This window comes from Bos mutus, chromosome 7 (assembly GCF_027580195.1).
Source record: "Bos mutus isolate GX-2022 chromosome 7, NWIPB_WYAK_1.1, whole genome shotgun sequence".
Classification (NCBI taxonomy): domain Eukaryota; kingdom Metazoa; phylum Chordata; class Mammalia; order Artiodactyla; family Bovidae; genus Bos; species Bos mutus.
In genome coordinates, this window is record NC_091623.1 from 91512000 (window position 1) to 91535418 (window position 23419).

At 47.0% G+C, this 23419-nt stretch overlaps 3 protein-coding genes across 3 annotated transcripts; 1 reads left to right on the forward strand and 2 right to left on the reverse strand.

The window, feature by feature from the left end:
• Positions 1-1816: 1816 nt before the first annotated feature.
• On the forward strand, positions 1817-8427 carry WDR55 (WD repeat domain 55). Its single transcript, XM_005900202.3, has 7 exons — positions 1817-2133; positions 4982-5082; positions 5168-5255; positions 5359-5538; positions 5635-5734; positions 5820-5989; positions 6071-8427. Exons 1-7 carry the CDS (start codon positions 1943-1945, stop codon positions 6387-6389), a joined length of 1149 nt encoding a protein of 382 aa, XP_005900264.1. The 5' UTR covers positions 1817-1942; the 3' UTR covers positions 6390-8427.
• Positions 7082-10073, reverse strand: DND1 (DND microRNA-mediated repression inhibitor 1). Its single transcript, XM_070374472.1, has 4 exons — positions 9777-10073; positions 9557-9674; positions 8688-9149; positions 7082-7547 (listed from the first exon to the last, which is right to left on the reverse strand). The coding sequence occupies exons 1-4, from the start codon at positions 9798-9800 to the stop codon at positions 7084-7086; spliced, it is 1068 nt and encodes a 355-aa protein (XP_070230573.1). The 5' UTR covers positions 9801-10073; the 3' UTR covers positions 7082-7083.
• Positions 10074-10220: 147 nt separating this feature from the next.
• On the reverse strand, positions 10221-23372 carry HARS1 (histidyl-tRNA synthetase 1). Its single transcript, XM_005900203.3, has 13 exons — positions 23219-23372; positions 22857-22946; positions 17239-17358; positions 15664-15759; positions 14916-15041; positions 14187-14294; positions 13940-14038; positions 13619-13712; positions 13314-13441; positions 12975-13217; positions 11313-11429; positions 10973-11119; positions 10221-10650 (listed from the first exon to the last, which is right to left on the reverse strand). Exons 1-13 carry the CDS (start codon positions 23306-23308, stop codon positions 10579-10581), a joined length of 1530 nt encoding a protein of 509 aa, XP_005900265.1. The 5' UTR covers positions 23309-23372; the 3' UTR covers positions 10221-10578.
• Between the last annotated feature and the right edge of the window lie 47 nt (positions 23373-23419).

Here is a 23419-nt window from a genome sequence, read left to right on the forward strand (position 1 = left end):
CGGAATCCCTGTCCTAGATAAGAGGGTGCCCTTCAACACACTGAACAGTTTGTCAAGGCCTAGGTGTGGGCTCTCCGGCCTTCAGCTCACTCCTTCACCACCCTTTTCTTCTTCTCAGCTTAACTGCCAGCACTTTGGTACTTGTCAACAAAGGTCACAATTTATTTCTGGCTGGTCCATAGCTGCCACTACCTTCCCAGAGGTACAACCTGAGGGCTTACAAGATCCAAGGAAAGCTAGATGGCTACCTTAGCCATTGCCTTTGGTTACTTACACCTTGAGAGAGTAAGGGTTTTTTGAGGAAGCCAGCTTTGTGCATGGCGTCTAGGAGGCTGAAATTGGGCTCTGTCTGCAATAACACCTAGATGGGTTAATTTCAGACAGTAAGTGATACCCTGATTTCATGGTTGTTGGCAGCAGTCACAATTAGGTAAAAGGTCACAGAAACCGACCTGGCTCAGATGAAGAGTGTTCTTGCCTGGAGAATCCCAGGGAAGGCGGAGCCTGGTGGGCTGCCATCTATGGGGTCGCAGAGTCTGATACGACTGAAGCGCCTTAGCAGTAGCAGCAGAGGGTCACTTAAGATCCAGACCTGGGGGTTGACTGCCAGTTTAAGTTTCTGCAAGTACCACCAAGCCTTCTGGAAGTAACCAGGTGGCCGCATCGTGAGGAACAAGGACTCACAAGACCATACAAGGGACTTGGAGCCTCGCTGAGGTCTCTAACCTCACTTCTTTCACCTCTTCTTAAGGGAGCTGGGTATCAGCATGTAAGATGTCTTAGAAGGCTTATACTGCAATGTGAGAACATTGTCCAGACAGGAGCCCATGCTCCTCCTCATCTGTCCCACAGTACAGAGTGCTCTCATCTTTGCGGAATCTTTGGTAATCAGAATGTCAACTGTTGTGCCAATTTTTCCTTTTCAGCAACTCCTTGCCCGCTCAGCACTACTGGCCCAGTCCCGCTGAGGGTCTGCAGCCAAACAGTAGAAACTGATGGGGCACAGTTGCTTTGGCTACGAGGATGTTCAGCATCCATCCGTGGCTGCAGCTTAAGTGTGAGTTGGCTGCCTGCTGTCAGGGACCCCCGTAAGTCAAATTCTTGCGGTGTGGGCTTTTGTCACTGATCAAACTGGTTGTGGCTCATCTTGGTCTTTTCACCGAGCCATGAATGACTGGCGTCCTCCTCTCCTCCCCTGAGGGCGGGCAGGCAGTCATCCTTACCTTTTGGGGGTGGTTGTTCACTCACTAGGTCGTGTCTGACTCTGAGACCCCATGGACTGCAGCACGTCAGGCTTCCCTGTCCTTCACTATCTCCTGAAGTTTGCTCAAATTCATGTCCATTGAATCTGTGATGTTACCTAACCATCTCATTCTCTGTCGCCCTCTCCTCCTTTTGCCTTCAGTCTTTCCCAGTATCAGGGTCTTTTCCAGAGAGTCGACTCTTCGCATCAGATGGCCAAAGTATTGGAGCTTCAGCAACAGTTCTTCCAATGAATATTCAGGGTTGATTTCCTTTAAGATTGACTGGTTTGATACCCTTCATGTCCAAGGCACTCTCAAGTCTTCTCCAGCACAATTCAAAAGCATCAGTTCTTCCCGGCTTAGCCTTCCTTATGGCTGTCAGCCTGGATCAGGAAAACGCAGTTCCCATCTGCGGGTGAAGAGGCCAAGCAGGGGGTTGAGGGTTGTGCTGTATAGCCAGCCCAGCAACTCTCCATTGCAACGCATGGAAGTACAGGGCTTAAGCGGCCGAGCTCCTCCGTTCGTTTTCACTTACCAGCGAGTCTGGCTCCGCCTCTTCCGGGTTACGGAGAACGCCTAAACGCCACTTCCTGTCCAGCCCCTCAATCCTGAAGCGGTTGTCTGGGCCATTCCTACTTCTTTGTAGCTAGTTCTTGGGTTCACTTCCCGTTTCCTTCGCGGCTCAGGTCATCTGGTGCATGGACCGCATGTGTGAGGAGAGGGCCGCGGAGGATGGGAGCGACGAGGAGGATCCCGACGCCACGGAAGCCCCAGCCCGGATCCGGGACACTCCGGAAGATATCGTCTTGGAGGCTCCGGCTAGTGGGCTGGCGTTCCATCCGGCCCGCGACCTTTTGGCAGCGGGGGACGTGGACGGGGACGTGTTTGTGTAAGTGCAGGGCAGAGATGGGGGCGTGAAGAGTGTGGTGGGTCTAGGGCTGCTCAGTCTGGAAGCTCCTCAGGAATGGAGCTGGGATAAGGAAAGAAAGTTACGGGGAGATTAAGTTTACAAGACTTAAATCATGTCCAGTTCGTTTAATAACGTTCGGCTTTAAGCAGGTTACCACACAAATCTCTTAAAAGAACTGAAAGAGTGGCTGGAATGCCCTGACGGAGCCTGGAGAAGTAGCGGAACAACTAGGCCTTCAAGACACTTACTTCCCACCGAAATATGTATTGATTCTGAAACAGGACCAGCTGGGCCCCCTGCTTTCCCTTCTTGCCCATTTTAACTGATTTTTTAAAAACACAGATCCGACCCCTTCACTTCCTTGATTAAAACCCTTCAATAGTTTACCTTTGTTTTTAGGATTCAGATTCCTTAATCTGGTTAAGGGCCTTGACCTTCTGGCCCTTGTTCAGTTTTTTTGCTTTCTGTGCTTATTCATTGTTACCTTTTAAAAAATGCACCTTGTGGAGAAGGAAATGGCAACCCACTCCAGTGTTCTTGCCTGGAGAATCCCAGGGACGGCGGAGCCTGGTGGGCTGCCGTCTATGGGATCACACAGAGTCGGACACGACTAAAGTGACTTAGCAGCAGTAGCAGCAGCATTACTGATTTCACTTGAATTTGCACATTGTTTTACATTTTACAAAATGCATTCACCTTCTTTAGCTTATTTGACTTAACTTACTTGAATAAAGCTGCTTCAAATAAAAAAATATATAAATAAATAAATAAATAAATAAATAAATAAATAAAAAAAAATGCACCTTGAAGGCTCAGCTCCTTTGCACATTATCATTCTGTCTGGAATTTCCCTCTTGAACCTATTGTCCCAGAGTTCTCAGCATCTCCTCACTCTTCCAAGGTGGTGCAGACTAAATTAGATTATCAGTTAGATGCTGCCTTGGCACCAGATACCTTTTGCTCCTAAACTGCATAATGATGTGTAATTTGTGTAATAATTTGAATGCTTTCTCCTCCACTAAAAAAAAAACTTTAACTTTTTTGACCTCGCCCCACAGTAAAAATACCTTTTATGTTTTGTGTGGTGCACTTTGATATTTTCTGGTTTATTTTATCCTATTGTAATCGTGGGCATACAGAAAATGCTGACTCACTAATGGGTCACGACTAGAGTTTGAAATACAGTGTTCTGGAGTGTATAATCTGTAGTCTGTTTAGTTCTCATTATGTCTGCTGCTTCTAGCCCAGGGTGAGTGCTCAACACATGTTTGCTTTTTGAATAAAAAATATAAGCTGGAAGCAGTGAAAAATCATTGAAGGCCCTAACCAGGAGAGTTGTTCTATCAGATTTACTTAATGGATTTAAATCCCAAACCCCTCATTAGCTACAGTGTCCTTGGGCAAGTTAAATTTTTTTTTTTAATCTTTGCAAGTGGGAACAAGGGGTAATTCCCTGGTGGTCCAGTGGTTAGGACTTGCTGCTTTCACTGCCAGGGTCCCAGTTTCCATCCCTGATTGGGGAACTAAGATTTCGCTAGCTGAGTGGCACAGCCAGAAAAAAACAAAATAACAGTAATACTTATTTTGTAGAGAGGTTTACTATTTCTGTCCATGTTTACAGTGTCAGGTACTTGGGAGTCACCTTTCTTCATACCCCTCATGTCTTCTGTTTATCTCCTCTTCCTACCCTCAGCCACTGCCTTCTGGAGGCCTTGAAGTTAACTCATGACCATTCCAGAGAGGTTCCTTTTGCCCAAAGAATTCAATTCAGACTTCTATTTGGCCTGCATGATTGTTTTAAGCCCAGTTCAGCTCATCTTTCAAGATATAGCCATACCTCTCTTGCCACTTGAACTCTCCTCATCCCTTTTTTCTGCCTTGGGAAGGACATCAGCATCTATCTCCAATATCTGCCCCTTGTTCTCTGCCAGGTGAACTACTTATTCTTCATGATCCAACTCAGGTGTCATCAACGTGGTTAGCTTTCCAAGACTCTCTTCCCTTCCAAGGCATTCATTCAGTTTGTGAATATTTATTAAGCAGCTTTTTCATGTTAGGCACTGGGACAGAACATTTATTGGACCCTTTTTGAAAATCTGCTGAGGCAGGCACTGTGGATAATCTCTGGACAGGTACTTGCCTCAAAGCTGAGCTTACAGGCTGGTACCTCTCTGTTCTCTCTGCCTTTTCATCCTACCACTATTTCAGCATGTGGTCACAATGTACTATAATTAATTGTGGCTTCTCTTAGCTCCCCTGGGCTTCCATGGTGGCTTAGACTGTGAAGAATATGTCTGCAGTGCAGGAGACTTGGGTTTGATCCCTGGGTGAGAAAGATCCTGGAGAAGGGAATGGGTACCCACTCCATTATTCTTGCCTGGAGAATTCCATGGACAGAGGAACCTGGTGGGCTACACTCCATGGGATCGTGGGGTTGTAGACGACTGAGTGACTAACACTTTCACACTTAGCTCCATAGACCTGGAGTGCAAGTTCTCTGTCTTTATTAATCTTTACATTTCCAACCTCTGGCCTGTTCTTCTGTTGTTAGTTTTGGACTTCCAGAGTGATTCATACCTAATCTTTCTCCAGGCTAGGGTTTCCAATGATGAAGAGGGATGGGGGTTGGATGAGGTCCCAAAACATACATTGAGTGAAAAAAAGATCTAACATTTGAAGCTCACTGAAAATGGGAGAATGGGATGGTATGCTCCTTGGGCTTGGAGGTGTACAATTAGTAACTCCTAGGTAGATTGAAAGTTGGCTAGTTGGTCCTACACTGCCAGGTGAGGTCTGGGGTCATTCATTGTTCTTCTGTTCTCCCCAGCTTTTCCTACTCCTGCCAAGAGGGAGAAACCAAGGAGCTCTGGTCCTCAGGTCACCACCTCAAGTCCTGTCGAGCCGTTGTCTTCTCTGAAGATGGGCAGAGTGAGTATTAGGGAAGACCGCCAGCAATGTGGTGGTGGGAAGGGAGCAATGAACAGTACCATGACCTGGGCATTTCCCCCACCAGAACTTGTTACTGTCTCCAAGGACAAAGCCATCCATTTTCTAGATGTGGAGCTGGGCCGACTGGAAAGACGCATTTCCAAGGCTCATGGGTAAGGGGAAGCCTATTGTGTTTTGAGATAAAGGGTAAGAATTGATCAGTACATCCCTACTGGGACAGAGGTGCTCCAGGAAATTCTGTATCTATGTCTCTAGTGCCCCCATCAACAGTCTGCTGCTGGTGGATGAGAATGTTCTGGCCACTGGGGATGATACAGGTGGCATCCGCCTCTGGGACCAAAGGAAGGAGGGCCCCTTAATGGATATGCGGCAGCATGAGGAGTACATTGCTGACATGGCTCTGGATCCCGACAAGAAACTGCTGCTGACAGCCAGGTACAGCCCCAAAGCTGTGTCCCACCCTTCTCCTGTATTACACGCCTCCCTCAGTGAGTGCCTCCAGCCAGTCCTGCTGCTGTGCTCTCTCTACAGTGGAGATGGCTGCCTCGGTGTCTTCAACATCAAGCGACGCCGGTTTGAGTTGCTCTCTGAGCCCCAGTCTGGAGACCTCACCTCTGTTACACTTATGAAAGTACAACTGGGTTGGGTGGGATGAAGGTGTGAGGGACTTGATCTGATGTGGCTCCACAAACCTGTTTTGCCCTGTTTCCCTGCAGTATGGGAGGAAGGTGGCATGTGGCTCCAGTGAAGGTACCATCTACCTCTTCAACTGGGATGGCTTTGGGGCCACAAGTGACCGCTTTGCCTTGAGAGCCGAGTCCATTGACTGCATGGTTCCAGTGACAGAGAGTCTGCTGTGTGCTGGCTCTACTGATGGAGTCATCAGGTGAGAGAAACCAGATGGCCTTCAAGTCATAGGAAGGGCAGACCTAACCAACCCATACCCAACACTTTTCTTTCTGCCTAGGGCTGTCAACATCCTGCCGAACCGAGTGGTAGGCAGTGTGGGCCAGCATGCTGAGGAGCCTGTAGAGAACTTAGCTCTCTCCCACTGCGGCTGTTTCCTGGCCAGCAGTGGCCATGACCAGCGACTCAAGTTTTGGGACATGGCCCAGCTGCGGGCTCTGGTGGTGGATGACTACCGCCGACGCAAGAAAAAGGGAGGACCACTGCGGGCACTGAGCAGCAAGGCCTGGAGCACTGATGACTTCTTTGCAGGACTGAGGGAAGAGGGAGAGGATGCCAAAACTCTGGAGGAGGAGGAGAGTGAGGATGACAGTGACTGAAGGGATGAGCTGAACCTCAGGATGGGTTCTCAGTGGACAAAAGTCTTGTTTTCTGGGTTGGATCCCTAGAGAGGCTGGGAACTGAAATTATCCTGTTGTGCAGCACAAGAAGATGCTCAGGATCAGCACACTGCTGTGAGGAAGTACTGGCTTTGTAGCAGCTGCTCACTCCACCAGTGTAAGACAAAGCCCACAGTTGGGGCAAGACAGCACAGACACAGGTATACACCAACCAGGGGTTTAATATAAATACAACCAGCATAGAAGAATTCAAAACTACACATACACCAAAACCATAACCAAGTGGTGGGGGCAAAGGCAGATGTTTGACCCTTTGGTTCCACCAGCCCTCAAATAAAAACTTCAACAAAGAAGACAAAACAGGGAAATAAGAAACAAAGATTCATACTAAACTGTGGGAGGAGGAGAGAGGGTATGTGTGTGTGTGTATGTGTGTGTGACATAGAACACCTTGGGGTCCAATGAAACCCCAGAATGGGAGAAGGGAAGTTCCCTCACCACAACTTTGGCCAAACCTGAGCTGCCCCCAGGTGTTCTGGGGCCCTGCCCCAGCTGGGAGGCTGTGTCAAGTCTAGGGCAGGGCCTATGCTCCTCCCCTTCTTGGAGTCAGATAGTGGCTGCCCAGGCCTGCTGGGCTGGGTGCAGACAAAGGCTCCCTGTGGAGAGGATAAGGTCACTGTTGAACCATGGTACCTCCTGCCTCAGCCCCAGTAGACCAAAGGAGGCTGGCCCTAGACTCACTCATTGCTTCCAGCAGCCGTGCAGATACTGCATCCTTAGCCACCTCATGCCCATCCTGGCCATCTGGGGTCAGCACAACCCAGATGAGGCCACTGAAGGGCACCGGATGCCCAGGGATCACCACCTGGTACCAGAAGCGGTGCCAGCCAGCAGGGCTTGTGCCCAAACACTTGGTGAGGAACACTGGGCTGCCCAGCTTCATCCGTTGGCACAGCAGCTGCAAGGCAACCTGAGACCCTTGGAACTCGAGCCCCTGGTCCCTGGCCAGGGCTAATCGGCTGCCCTCAGGCTGTAGGCACTGTAGCGAGGTACCCATGAGCTGCTGGCGGAGTCGCTGCTTCAGGTCTGGCTTAAGCCACTCCACAGCCACCTGTTCTCCACAGAGATGGGACTGCCCTGCAGGAAAAAGACAAACAGGGTAGGTCTAAGCCCCAGGCCTAAACTCCCAGACTCAGTCCTTCGGAGTCACATCTTTTTAATCTGTTCATTGGTCAGTCATGTCCAACTCTTTGTGACCTCATGGCGTGTAGCCCACCAGGCTCCTCTGTCCACAGAATTCTCCAGGCAAAGATACTGGAGTGGGTTGCCATTTCCTTCTCCAGGGAATCTTCCCGACCCAGGAATAGAACCTGGGTCTCCTGCACTTCAGGCAGATTCTTTACTATCTGAGCCACCAGGGAAGCCCCTGGAGTCACATAAGCCTATTTAATTTCTAACCTTCCCATTTCCTGGTGGTGGTACCCAAGTGTGCATGTGTGTATGCTTGGTTGTGTCTGGTTCTTTGCAACCCCACTGACTAGTCCAGCAGGCTCCTCTGTCCAAGGGATTTCCCAGGCAATACTGGAGTGGTGGTCATTTCCTCCTCCAGGGGATCTTGCTGAACCAGGGATCAAACTCCTGTCTCTTGTGTCTCCCACACTGGCAGTTGGATTCTTATACCACTGAGCCACCAGGGAAGCCTGTGACCCCAGGCAACTTAAAGTTAAATAACTTCTCCAGGCTTCACTGTGTTTATTTACAAAGGGACCTAATAACTGCTACCTTCTAAGTTCCCTTGGGGTACTGGTTGATGGCAGGCTTTGCCTACCTCATAACCATCATAATAGCTAAACTTTACCATGAATACTTGCCAAGAACTTGCCAAGAACAAAAGAATGTGCTAAAAGCTGTTTAATTATTCTCAGTCTCAGGAAGCAGGTTCTATAATGTGTAAAAGGTAAGCTCAGTTGATTGCCTCCGGCAAGTCAATTTTTCTTAAACCAGTCTCCAATCTCAAGAGGGCCAACGTTTTGTTTCATTACCGTGAGGAGGGTTAAGTCAGGAGATAATGCATGGAAAGTGTTACGTTTAGGTCACTGATAGCTGGTAGGACCAGTAAAAATATAAAAACGTGAGGTCAAATAGTCTGTCTCAAATTTGACCCTAAGCTCTAGCCTCTTTAACCCGCTTTGTTGAACTATGCTGACCTGTACAGGTAAAGTGCCCGGCATAGTGTTTGCTCCCAACCAATCGGTCCCCCGCGGTCTCCAGTCCTACCTTCCACCAGGGCCTTTTTGGCCATGGCTGCGGCCCGGTGCGAGCTGAACTTGAGCAGTGCGATCTGTGCGGGCGTCGGCCCAGGGCTAGGCAGCAGCAGCGCCTCCTGCAGGCCGGGTCCCAGCGGCTGCAGCGCGCGGAGTAGCGCGCGGTGGCTCAGGCCCGGCGGCAGCCCGTCCACGCTCAGCTCGCACTTCTCGGTGCTGCGGCACACGAGCAGCGGGCAGGACGGCCGCAGCAGGTGGTTGTGCAGCGTGGCGATGGCGGCTTGGGCGCCGCGCCGCGAGCTGTAGCGGGCGTAAGCGAAGCCGCGGTTCAGGCCGCTGAAGGTCATCATCAGACGAAACTCGTAGAGGCGGCCCACGCGCTGGAACAGTGGAATCAGCTGGTGCTCGTACACGTCCTGGGGCAGCCGCCCGATAAACACCTCCGACCCGGCCGGCGGCGGGCTGCCCACCCATCCTGGGAGAAGAGGGTGGAGAAGGGCACGGTCATCCAACCGGATAGTTCCTGGGTCGGGGTCCAGGGACCGAGCGCGTGAGGGAGTACGTGTGCACACGTTTGTGAAATGGGTAAAACACCCGTAATCCTCCGGGTCGTCGGCATAATCGAGTGACTGAATTACCAATGGGACTGGCATTTTAAGACTAGACTTGCTCCCTTCCTCGAGGGGGCGGGTGGGTGGGAAGGCACAGATTATAAATTTCATCTGCTTGGGCTGGGGAGTGCGTGTAACGGGTAGCTTGGGGTTTCCTACTCAACTCCGAGTGGAGCCTCGGGGTAGGCCCCTCCCTCCCCTGAACGCGGCGAGTCGGGGCCGTAGAGGCTGGCTTAGCCCCCTAGCAGGCATACGGCTGGTAAGACCTTACCTGGGGGTGGCCCGCCATACTTTCTCTGCCCGTTCACCTGCACCAGCCGGATGCCCGTCTCCCTGACCCACGCCTCCAACGCCGCCTTGTTTTCGGGATTCACCCTCTCACACCACAGCTGAGGGGAAAAGGGTGGGTTGGAATGGCGGACTGCCGCGCCCGTCCCCGTCTCGCCAGTGATGCCCAGGGTTCATGGACTTTCTGGTAGCCAACCACTTACCTCACATTCGCGTTTGGACTGCATGGCTTCCCAGCTGGCTCACTCGTACCCCCTTTATAATCTTCTTATCTGCCTATCTGGAAGCTTCCCTACCCCACTACCCCCCAAGCTCTCATTGGCTCTGAGCACGACCCCGCCCACCAAGGGGGTGGGGTATCCGCCGAACTTGCGCCGCTCGAACCTCGCACCCGCAGGTGAAAGCTAGAGACCCTAGCGAGTGGGTCTGCAGACAGCTCCACCTCTTCAAAAATGGCTTGCAGACTGGCAGGATGGAGGCAACATACAGGTGAGGACGTCCGGGACACCCTCCACCCTGCAGAAGAGCCCATGGGGGCTACTGTTAAGTGTCTCTCCCCATTTTCTACCGCTGAAGTGGTCGCAGTGGGAGACCCAGACTCTGACCAGGAAGGCAGGGCTAGGCGGCAGGCAGTGACACAGACAGGCTCCAGTGGTTGAGGCATTTTATTGGACCTTCCAAGGCTGGTTGTGGGGAGCGTTCCCTCTACCTGGTTGTAGGGCTCTGCAGAAGAGACCATCTTGCGCCAGGTCCCTGTAGCCCAGGGACACAGGCAGGACTACTAAGCCCTCAGAGCCATATGGATAAATGGTATAGTACCTGACCATTTTTGTCTGTGATTACAAATAAAATAATCATAATAAAAATAAAAAAGTCTCTGTTCTGACCACTTTTCAGGTCTTCCTGTTGGGACAGAAATGTGCAAAGCTGTTGAAGTAGGTATGCAGAGTCTTATCTTAGCCTTAAATAGTGTGAGTCCCACTTTCTTCTGATAGTTTGCTCAACTCAGCAGATGCAAAGCGGCTGGCTTGTTCTCCTTTTGATTTCCTCCACAAGGTCTTCTCTTCGGACGTCCACCTGGCCAGGAAGGAAGGACAAGGTGGTATGAGCATCTTGTGTTCCACTGCTGAGCGCCCATGTCTTCTTCTAGTCATCAGGCCTGGCTCCGCTGGGAGCAGGAACCCAGTCAAACACGTCAGGGGAGACAGTGCTTCCTAGGGAAGCCAGAGAGACACAGGGTATGTGGGGATGGAGACCATAAGCATAGTATCATGCTACCCCCTCAGTCCTTTAGGGGGCTACTACGAATGCCAGGCTTTTGCTTAGGTCTTGAATGGGCCGCCGCATTGAGAAATGGCATTCATTCCGTGTCCCTCCCCCTTCCTGCCCACCTACTTACCTCTTCCCTGCTGGCCACTGAGCGCAGCTTGATGACCCCATCCTTGAGCTCTTGCTCACCAATGATGGCCACCAGTGGGATGCCTGTCTCCTCACAGTACTGCAGCTGATTCAGTAACTTGGGGTTCTTTTTGTAGAGCAGTTCTGCCTGCGGGGGACCAGGGAAGAAAAAAAGCTGGCTTCTGCAATCCTCAGGGACAACCTTCTTGGGGCCCCTCGCTCTGATCTTCACCCCAAGAAATCATAGGAATGGAATGGCAGGGCCATTATGGATAAGCTTTTATTTCGTGTGTGTTCAGCATTCCCAAATCTGCTGCCACCGGGGGGCTTGCCTCCTCTACCTTGATCCCAGCATCCCATAACTCTGAGATGAGCTTCAGTCTCTCTTCCAGCAGCTTCTTCTGTGCAGATGCCACAAGCACCTGTGTCTCTGTGGTCCGTACCTTCTCCTCCAAGGCCTAGAAAAGAGTTAAGAAAGAGCTGAGCTAACCTTTACAACACCTTCAGTGAGCAAACAGAGCAGGCTCTTGTCAGTATTCTGAGAGCAGGCCCCAACTCCATCAGGGCAGGCTAGTCTTTTCTCATCTAGCAATTGGGCAAAAATTAGCTCTTAGAAGAATAAGAAATGAACTGAGTGGCTTATGCATGACTTCCCAGAATAAATAATGGAGGGTAAAGGTAGCTTTTAAAGGAAATGGCAACCCACTCCAGTATTCTTGCCTGGAAAATTCCATGGACTGTGGAGTCTGGCGGGCTACACTCCATGGGATCGCAAAGAGTTGGACACAACTGAGTGACTGAGCACACACAAAGGTAGCTTATGTACAGTTTATGAACAAGCTTATCTCCATCTACTATCTTGTGGATCCATCATAAGGAAGTGATATTCTGCATTCACACAGGCAATCCAATCACCCCTAGCAGTTCTAGCACTGACAGTCAAGAGACTGTCTCTTACTCTAAAGCCATAGGAGGGGTGTGGATGGAGGGGAGAAAGAATGCTGCTGCTGCCTGTTACTTTTTATGGAAAACTATTTCTATTGTTCTTACAATATAAGCTGCCCGTTGGAACTTCAATTGGAAAACAGTGACCTCAAGAAAAGGATGGGAGCAGTGGGAAGGTTACCCAAGAACAGTAGCAACAGAAGTGGGCCTGAGGCCACGAAGGGCTTTCCTCACATTACTGTAGGTGCTGGAGAGTCAAGATAGCCATCTCAAGGATCCCAGAGCCTCAGATACATGCTTCCCACTTAGAGATAGTATCAGAGTGACTGGGAGCAAGACTGGAGTTAGACTGCCTGCATTCAAATTCTGACTGTGCCATTTAAACCTTTGGCAAATTATTTTATCTATAATCTTCAGTTTCCTTGTCTGAAAAATGTCAATAATAAAAGTAGCTACCTTCTTGGGCTTCCCTCATAGCTGTTGGTAAAGAATCTGCCTGCAATGCAGGAGACCTGGGTTTGATTCCTGGGTTGGGAAGATCTCCTGGAGATGGAAATGGCAACCCACTCCAGTATTCTTGCCTGGAGAATCCCATGGCCAGAGGAGCCTGGGAGGCCACAGTCCATAGGGTCACAAGAGTCAGACATGACTTCGAGACTAAACTACTACTACTACTACCGTCAGAAGGCTGTTTAAGAAGTTTTTTAGACAGTGCATGAAAAGCATGAAGCACAGTGCCCAAGCACAGAGGAGTAAAATATTAAGTGTTCTGTATTATGAGAAAGATCCAGGTCTTTAGATATATTGGCCTGGATTTCTGACAGCTCTGAGCAAAGTAGGGACCCAGAGCAAAGGATTTTGTGAAGAAAGAATGATTAAAGATCCATCAAGCTGGCCTATATTAGGGTGAGAGTCTAAAGGACAGCAACTGTCTTCTCCCTTTCTTTGCAAAGATGCTTCTTGACCAGTGCAGTACTACTTCCTCCTTAGAGATCAAAGAAGATAGCTCAGGTGCCACCAACTATCCAGAATTTCCTCCACCCAGCCCCAAGCCCTACCTCCAGCCTCTGCTCCACGATGGAAAAGATCCGCTCTACTCCAATGCTGAGCCCCACACAGGGCACCTTGCGCCCTTTGGGATCAAACATGCCCACCAGCCCATCATAGCGCCCTCCAGCAGCCACGCTGCCCACACCCAGGGGTTCTTCCCCTGCTCGGGCTGGGGGCTGTAGCAGCACTGCCTCATAGATCACGCCGGTATAGTAGTCCAGTCCTCGAGCAAGGCTCAGGTCGAAGGAGATCTGGGGGGAGAAGAATATGGTCAATATCAGACGAGGCTCAAGGGCCGGCCTTCAGCCCCAGAGCTCAGCTGAGGCTTCCATCCCAACCTGACTCACCTTGTCAGCAATGCCAAACAAGGTCAGATACTCAAATAGCAGCTTCAGGTCTCCCAGGCCCTCGAGGGCCTGCTTGTTCTGGGACAGTTTAGGATCCTGGAGCAGCTGTTCCACCAGGGATACTCCACCTGGGGAGACAGATCTGTGAACCAGACTGACAAGAAGAAAAAGATACATGTATGCATACACACTCACACACTCCTCTCTCTCTCTTTCTCCTATGCATGTACACATACAAAAAGGAATTTCGGCTTTAGCGTGAGGGCAGTGGGATGGCTGCTCGGGAGGCAGGCTTTGTTTCTCACCGTGTTGCTGGACGTAGTCCCCAATGCGGTCAGCCACCTCAGGTGCCAGGCCCTTCTCTCCTACCATCTCATTCTTTACTTCCTCCCAGGACACCTGGGCAGACACATACGGGTCAGGGAACCCTGGACAGCTTCCCCAGGGCAGAGCAAGTATAAGCCCTCTTCAGGGGGTGTCTTGAGCAGAAGCTGCCTGTCAACGTATATCCTGGAGCTACTCTTCCTCTGTGGGCATAGAGGCAGGGCCCTCTCTCTCCTAATCTTTTCCATATCTCAGGGCAGGGTTGGACCTGGGAAAAGAACAGTCAAGTGTTTGGTGGTTACCTTGTCCAGCTTGTCCACTGAGGAGCAGATGGTGCGGAACTTGCTATCTGAAACACCACAGATGGCAAACATCCCATCTAAGATGCGCCGATCATTCACCTACAGTGATTCAAGGCACGTAAGGAATCTCTTTACATGGCCCTTTACAGTGCTGGATGCTTACGCTCCTGTTGCCTCTGAACCAGGACCTTCCCCTGGGAGAGGCCAGGCCCAGCTTTGCCCCCCCGCAGCTCCACTCAGCTCTGACCTTGACCAGGAAGTCGCCAATCTGGAGTGAACTCAGGATCTCACACATGATCTTCAGGCACTCTGCATCAGGAAGCATGGGGTCAAACTGCCCAGCAATGTCAAAATCCTGTGGGGAGAGGCGTAGTTACGGGTCCTCAAGGGCCTTGAGGGAGGGCTCCTGGGAGCTCTACTTTCCATGAAGGAGGCCTTACTGCATTCACATGCAGGCCACATTCTTCATTTTCTGTCTGACTGTCAGCCCAGAGGAAAACCCCAGCCTTCCTGGGTCTCTTTACCAGGCCTGGTTTTCTTCCCATCTACTGGGCTATTCCTTTCAATATTTGTCCTTATTTCCTTCCACTGTTGTTGGGGGAGTTACCTGGCCTCAGTCATTTTCTCTCTTCATTTAGAAGCTCTGCCACCAGTCTGGATGACAGTACCTCAAATCCAATTTCCTCATCCTTTGCTGTCATCCTATCACTGTGGTTTAATATAAAGAGCACTGGACCAAGACTTCTGGTCCTAACTTTGCCTTTCTTATCCCTATAGTCTCTTCATCTTCCTGAGCCTCAAGTTTACTCATATGTAAAATGAGGAGAATAACCCCTGTATTGCATGTGAAAATACTAAAGAAATCTTAGGGTTAGCATTATCTGGGGCATCTAGTTTGTTTAGGACACCATGAGTACTCAATAGGTTCTACTAGCTTGAGGGACTGCTGCCTTACCCAGCCTGCCCCCATACTCACACATTGGTAGAATTCCCGATATCGGCCTCGGGTCATGGCTGGGTTATCCCGCCGATATACTTTTGCTATGTGGTAGCGTTTAATGTTGGTCAGTTTATTCATTGCCAAGTATCGAGCAAAAGGAACCTAATGACAAAGTTAAGAAGAATGGCCCACTTATCACAGTCTGGAAGTTGATGATTCTCACCAAGCTGGGGTCTAACCCCACCCTTAAAACTACCACTTGTAAGATTAACAGCATTTCTGAACATCAGCAAGAATCAACTCTGTTACCACAGGGGCAGCTGAAGTCTCAAAAAATATTAAGGCTCTTTTCTTTTGGGGCCGTGGTAAGCACAGCAGAGGGGTGGGCGGATTGACCGGGGAGCAGAAAGGAGGCCCTATTCAGCGATGTCTAAGCAGATGATTCTCTGACATAGCTTGGAGATAAAGGAAACAGGCTTTTGGTCAATTAAGGAGAACACCATCCATTAGACAGGACAAGGGAGATGTATTCTGAAGCCAGGGGATTGCTGCCAGAGTCAGAACTGGACCCTGACATAAAGCTGAGATCTCACTCAGGATTTCAGAAGTCTTCTAAGGCTAGCTATGCTCTGTTTAGCCAAAGTCCAGTTCCTGCTTTAGAGAAAGAATTTCCCTGGCTGCAAGATTATATTTGATCCCAACTATGTCTAGCTGCCCTCAAACCTGAGGCTGGAAAAAGCCCCAGCCCAGTGAGGGCCAATCCATCCAAAGTTTAAAAAGATACAGTGAGGTCATATCGAAGAGAGAGCAGCTCCCCACCCTGGTCCTTCAAGTCATAGATAAGCTTAGAGTCTTCTCCATACTTTCCAGTCAGTGTTTCCTGGAGAAAAAGAAATGTGATCACAAAGATAAATTTAAAAATTTAAAAGGAAGTTTTAAAAACAAAACCCATTATAATGATGACTGATTTCAACTTACATTTCCTCTAATATTCATATATTGAACCCCCAGTCACCTCAGATTAGGGCTCTATTGGGGGACAGGGTCTTTAAAGAAATAACTAAGCTAAAATGAGGTCATTAGGGTGAATCCTAATCCAATAAAACTCATCTCCTTATAAAAAGGAAATCTGGACACAGAGGAGGGAAGATGATGTGAAGACACAAGGAAAAGACACCGTCTAAAAGCCAAGGAGAGAGACCAGGAACAGATCCTTCCCTCATGACCCTTAGAAGGAGCCAACAGCTTATCTTGGACTTCCAGCTTCCTGGCAATACATTTCTGTTGTTTAAGCCACCTAGTCTATGGTATTTTGTTATGGCAGCACTTGCAAAACTAATCTAGGTAGAAATAGAAATGAGTACAACCATTTGATGCAGAAATTCTATCTCCGTGAATTTGTCCTGTAGATAAATGCCCACTAGCACCCGACATTGTTCTAAGCCCTGTGTCTCCATCCATGAACAAAGGCAGTCCATGCCCTCTTGGATCTTCTGAAGTAATGACAGGAGACAGGCAGTACATTAATGCAAGGAAACAAATTAACAGATAATTTCTGATAGTGATAGCTGCTTTAATGGAAATAAAATAGGTTGATATGCTAGATAAGGGTTGCTTTAGAAAAGGCATTGGAGAGGATTATTTGAGGAATGGCTTTTTAATTAAGATATGAAATGAAAATCTGTCATGTCTAATTTAGCCTGAAATTAAAGTCATGCAAAGAGCTAGGGGAAAAAGAGAGCTCAGGATGAGGGAAGAGCAAGAACAAAGGCCCTATGATATGCACATTTAGTATGTTCCAGGAACAGAAAAAAAGACCATGGTAGCAAAGTGGACAAGGGGAAGAATAGCATGAGATGAGAAGAGAAAGGTGGGCAGTTGCCACATCATGTAGGGCCTTGTAAGCCCGAGTAAAGAGCTTAGATTTTATTATAAATGCACTGGGAGCCAGTGGGTTTTAAGCAGGGAGTGATGCAAAGAACTGCTCTTTAATAGACTAGAAACCACCTCAAGATCCATCAATAGGAGACTTGGTTGCGTATTTATCCTTTATATGTTTGATCTGCTTGTATCTAGGAAACATCTTGGGTACAGGTGACACAGAATTCAGGGTAGTCTGGAGCCATAACAGCTTCCACTGCTGAGAAGGGCTCTCTTTTGGAAGCTGCTGGCTGCAACCAAGGTAAATAAAAAGCAGGCCCTCTCCCTCTATGCCAGTCCCATTCCCCTTCTCATGGAGAAAATACCAAGCTTTGTCTGCAATAAGAGAGAGGCCTTTGGGCCTCACTCCCCTGCCACCCTCTTTGTTGTTGGTATTCCCATTCTTCCACCACATAATTTCTCCTCATCTGTCTCTCACCTTTAGTTCAAATACAGGTGTATCAATCACTTCTGCACCATGGCGCTTGAAGCAGCTGATGATTACATCAAACACCTTCTCTCGAACTGCCATCTGCCGGGGACTATAATCTCTTGTGCCCTTGGAGTCAAAATCAGCCAGAGAACCAAGGATGCAGTTTAAAAATAAAGAACAATACAGTCTAGAAATATACAAGTATGACTTCAATGATGATGAATGAAAACTCTGTCCCAAACTTAGATTTCCCTACAGGTCAGGGAGTTGTAAAACAGGTGCAAACAATTCCCTATTAACTACCACACCCATTAGCTCTCACCTTTCTAAATTTTGACCCATCTTTTACTTTGGTTCTATCTGCCAGAATTCTTGGAACTCTGTTCTCTAATTTTCCTAAACCCATTTTCTGGGATAACAAAACATTTCCCTGCCTAACAGAAAACATCTACCTGATGACAGGCAATATAAGCAACTCAAACTGGCTTAACTCATTGAATTCCAAATTTTACAAGTAATATTCTCTCCCAGCATACCTTAAAAAAAAATCCTATGGAGAAGGAAATGGCAACCCACTCCAATACTCTTGCCTGGAAAATCCCATGGACAGAGGAGCCTGGTGGGCTACAGTCCACGGGGTCGCAAAGAGTCAGACACAACTGAGCGATGTAAAAAAAAAAAAAAAAAAAATCCTAGTGAATACTATTTACCTTTAATTTGTTTCTGATAGCCCTATGACATGGACTGACTAAATGAATTAGAACATGTTGAGACGTTAAATCATTATTTAAGGCCACTCAGCAGGTTCATGGCAGCCAGTACTAGAACTCTGTTCTTTCAGGTCAGAACTTCTAGTTTGGGCTTTTATATGCTACTCACAAGTAGGACCGCTTTATATTCCTACTATTTACTCAGGACTCCAAAGTTGATTATTCCCATCAATATTTATCATGTTTGAAATTAAAACTGCAAACATTTAAAAATATTAATTCACTTAACAAAAAAGAAAATCCATTACATGTTAACATAAATAACATTTTAGGAAAACGTAACTACTTTCCAAAACAAAAAGATTTGGTGAGAAGAGTGGCAATGATTTACATTTTTGCAAAGCTTTAATGTCTGGATTAACAGAAGTCAGCTTTATTCTCATATATGCTTTTTGCATTCAATTCTGTAGTGATATGTTGTTCTGGTTGAGTATATAAAGAAAATCTAGCCTTAAAGAGATGTATAATTATAAAAGGAGGAATATCTGAATAAACTTTTCAGCTAACTTTAGTTCTTTCAGTTCAGTTCAGTTCAGTTGCTCAGTCGTGTCCGACTCTTTGCAACCCCATGAATCGCAGCACACCAGGCCTCCCTGTCCATCACCAACTCCCGGAGTTCACTCAGACTCACGTCCATCGAGCCAGTGATGCCATGCAGCCATCTCATCCTCTGTCGACCCCTTCTTCTCCTGCCCCCAATCCCTCCCAGCATCAGAGTCTTTTCCAATGAGCTAACTCTTCTCATGAGGTGGCCAAAGTACTGGAGTTTCAGCTTCAGCATCATTCCCTCCAAAGTAATCCCAGGGCTGATCTCCTTCAGAATGGACTGGTTGGATCTCCTTGCAGTCCAAGGGACTCTCAAGAGTCTTCTCCAACACCACAGTTCAAAAGCATCAATTCTTCAGCGCTCAGCCTTCTTCACAGTCCAACTCTCACATCCATACATGACCACTAGAAAAACCATAGCCTTGACTAGATGGACCTTTGTTGGCAAAGTAATGTCTTTGCTTTTCAATATGCTATCTAGGTTGGTCATAACTTTCCTTCCAAGGAGTAAGTGTCTTTTAATTTCATGGCTGCAGTCACCATCTGCAGTGATTTTGGAGCCCCAAAAAATAAAGTCTGACACTGTTTCCACATCTATTTCCCATGAAATGATGGGACCGGATGCCATGATCTTTGTTTTCTGAATGTTGAGCTTTAAGCCAACTTTTTCACTCTCCACTTTCACTTAGATATTCTTAAACTACACCAAAATCTGATTAGGGAAAGCTTCTTAAGGATTGGTTACAATGTGGAATCTAAAACTACATCGATGAACTTTTTACACTGTCACATTAAAATCCATTATAAGGAACACAGAATTCATAGACAGAAAGTAGAACACTACTTACCAAGGGATGGTAGAATGGGGTATCACTACCCCATTTAATGGGTAAAGAATTTTAGTTTGGTATGGTAAAAAAAGTTCTGGAGGATGAACAGTGGTGATAGTCACACAACAATATCAATGTACTTAATGCCACTGAACTGTACACCTAAAAATGGCTGAAATGGCAAATTTTATGTTATCTATATTTTACTACAATTTAAAAGGATCTGTTACTCTATCTTGTACTTGGAATGGCTGTTTTACCCAGGCATGATTTTATAACATCATGCATTGGTCATTTAGAAAATATTGGTTTTTTGATAACAGTTATATAGATATTCCAAATGTTGATATGCTTCATTATACAATATCAGAAAATCCTATTTGTTCATGTCACCATGCTGCTACTGCTGCTAAGTCGCTTCAGTCGTGTCCGACTCTGTGCGACCCCATAGATGGCAGCCCACCAGGCTCCCCTGTCCCTGGGATTCTCAAGGCAAGAACACTGGAGTGGGTTGCCATTTCCTTCTCCAATGCATGAAAGTGAAAAGTGAAAGTAAAGTCGCTCAGTTGTGTCCAACTCTTCGCAACCCCATGGACTGCAGCCTTCTAAGGCTCCTCTGTCCGTGGGATTTTCCAGGCAAGAGTACTGGAGTGGGGTGCCATTGCCTTCTCCTCATGTCACCATAGATCTCATCAAAAAAGTTTTAAGTGTTGGGAAGCTGTCAGGCTCATGGTGGAAAATAACAAGTTCTAACTTTCTCTTGAACACCTGAATTTTATTTTACTGGCAACACATACTGTTGAATGTTTCCCTTGAGGTGTCAAGGTTTACTTTATTCATTTTTGTTAAAAGATCTGCCAGATATCCAGATCTTTAACACAGTAGTTTTATCTTTCAGTTTTTCTTTCAAATACAAAAGGTTTTCCATGAAGAAAGCAGCTAGTTCAGCTTATAATTCATACATGGCACCAAGTATTTTTTCTATTTTGGGATGCAGCAGAAGTGCTTTATGCGTGCTTCCCATTACATCATGTAGAATATTAAAAAAGTGTACTCAAGGGTCAATAATCAATAAAATTAATAATTTTTACTGTTTTATCAAGGACATTCTTAAGTAAAACTGAATTTTTTTCCCCTGTGAGTTTCTGAAAGTAAAGAACATAAAGTGGCTGTTAGTACAGCTCCATGCCAGCATCTTGATTTGTGCTAAGACACCAGCAGTTCTACACACCAGTGCTTTTGCACCTTCATTGCAAATGAAATGAGGGCATGTAACATTATGAAAATAATTTTGACCAGGAAGGTCCCTTGAAAGAGTCCTTTCCCTGTAATATTGAGTTTTTTGTTAACTAAGAATCACACGTCAAGAAATGTATTTCAACAAACTACAGTAGATATTAACTCTTCACTATATTCACCTTTTCTTTTAACATTATATTATGGAAATTTTCAAACACACATTATAGAGAATAGTACACTGAACCACCAGGTATCTACCAACCCGCTTAAACAACTATCAACATCTGCTATTTTTTGACTAAGCCCCATCATTTTTTCCTGCAGTATTTTAAATTAAAAATCCTAGATGTACTTTCATCTACAAATATTTCAGTATGATTTTCTAACATACAAAGATTAAAAAACAAAGCAGTGTAATACCTTTCTTACAACCAACACAACTTAAGATCAGCCCACCTAACAGCAACCCTTTAGATAGTGCCCAAACCATGTTTATTACTCCCAATTGTTGCAGTCATATCTTTTTATGCTTGGCTTGTTTGAATCAGATTCTAAATAACTTCATGCCTTATACTGGGTTGATGTGTCTCATGTCTATTTAATCTGCAACAATTTTCTTTTTTTTAAATTGTCCTTTCTTGTTGAGGAAATTGAGTCATTTTTCTGAAAGAATTTTTCTTATTCTAGATTTGGTTAACAGTAAACTCAATGTGGTCATTTAACATGTGTTCCTCCATTTCCCATATTTCTAGTAAACTGGTGGTTAGATCTGAAGACTGATTAGATTCAGGTTCAGTTGTTCTTGGCAAGAACACTTCATAGGTGGTGCTGTGTACTTCTTATTGCATCACATCTGGTGGAATATAATATCTGGTTGTCCTACTTTTAGCAATGCTAAGATTGATCATAGGGTTTAGGTGAGGCCAGCCTGATCTATCAATAAATCCCCATTAATCTTTTCACCCAATAGTTTGAATAGCTATTGATGGTTACTGCCTTGGGTTTTTACACTGTCTTTTTAATGTCTGAAATGAGTTACATGTAGAAAATAATAGCTCAATGATTTTAGGAGCCCAAAGAATTACTCTTAAAAGGTGACATCTCAACATAAGGAAGACAAATCATCTCCTACTGCGGAAGTAAATTTCATATACATTCACTGAATACCTATTTAGTCCCAGGCACCTAGTTTCAGCCTCTCAGGTTAAATCAACCATGTGAATAATGAAAGGTCAGCAATAAATGCAATAACAGAATATTTATGAAGTGCCAAGGTACCTAGATGATGGGTAAGTAGTCTGGTTTATAGAACTCACAGAAAGTGTCACCTGAACTGAAATCATGGAGGCTGAGTTAGCAACTTCATTCCGCTCCACTGTCCTTCTCTATTTGATTCCAGACATAAAGTCTTTTTCTAGTTCTTGGGTAGTACCAAGAGTCTTTCTTGCTTCAGGATTTCCCTACCCTGCCTGGACCTATCTTCCTCACATTCTTCACCTGGCTGTCTCCCACTCATCTACAGATCAACTAGTCTATTACTTCCTCAGACTCTGCAGTTCTCCCTTATTTTTCTCAGAGAATCCTTTCTATTTCTTTACATAACTTAACACAACTTGTATTACATATCCACGTGTGGGATTATTTTTCTTCCCAAGTCTGTTTCCATTGTAGGATGTAAGCTCTGTGTGTGTGTGTGTGTGTGTGTTTAGTCGCTAAGTCGTGTGCAGCTCTTGCGAACCCATGGACTGTAGCCCACCAGGTTCCTCTGTCCATGGGATTTCCAATGCAAAAATACTGGAGTGGGTTCCCATTTCCTTCTCCAGGGTATCTTCCCCACCCAGGGATGGAACCCGTGTCTCTTGCATTGCAGATAAATTCTTTTATCACTGATCCACCAGGGGAGCCCAAGCTCTCTGAGGGCAGGCTATATTGTTCACCATGGTAAACTCACTGCTTTGTACACTGCTAGGAACACAGTAAGCACTCAGTAAATATTTACTGAATGAAAAGAGGAGTAGACTCCCCTAAGCAACCAGCTGGCCTAGTTTCTTTCATCACTTTGTCATCCCAGAATGACTCAGATAGAGTCCAGTTCAGCCTGGCGCCAAGAGCAACTTGCTGTATCCTCTGCAACATTTCACATCCTCCTCAGTGATCTGGTTCAGGGGGGCAGGCATATGCGTCCTTGTGAGTGGAATTAGGGACCCTCTAGGAGGCTCCCTAAAGGCATAATATTTACCTTGGGGGTTTTGAGCACAAACTTCGGTTTTCCTTCATCAGGGCCCAGCTGTGCCTTCAGTTTCAGTAGTTTTGCCACCTCCTCCTCGATCTGTGGAGGGAAAGTAGGCGCTGGACTACCACATCTGCCACTCCCTCCCGCTCCCGCTATTCATTCAGTATCCCTCCCTCATCAGGATGTGGGGCATATCTTTCTCCTAGCTTTGCTTCTCCCAAATCCTACCCCAACTACCTCCCCACTCAGCCCGTCGTGCTATTTACCAGTCGAGTCCCTTCTTCCAGATCCCTATCCTCTATGCAGACCACCCCCGCTCTGTCCTCGCTGGCCTCATTTTGTCCTCTCTTCCGCCGCCTGGGTCGCACCTGCTCCGCGCTGGCCTTCTGCTGCTTAAGGCCCCGCACACGCTCTCCCTGAACTCGCACCAGATCCTCCAGCGCCGCACGATCAGCCATACTTGCTGCTGACTGGAACTGACTGCTGGCTAGATAGGCTGCGGTGGCCACAGCCTCGACTCGGAGGACTTCCGGATATCGAGTAGTTGGCCCATACGCCTAGAGAGCCAC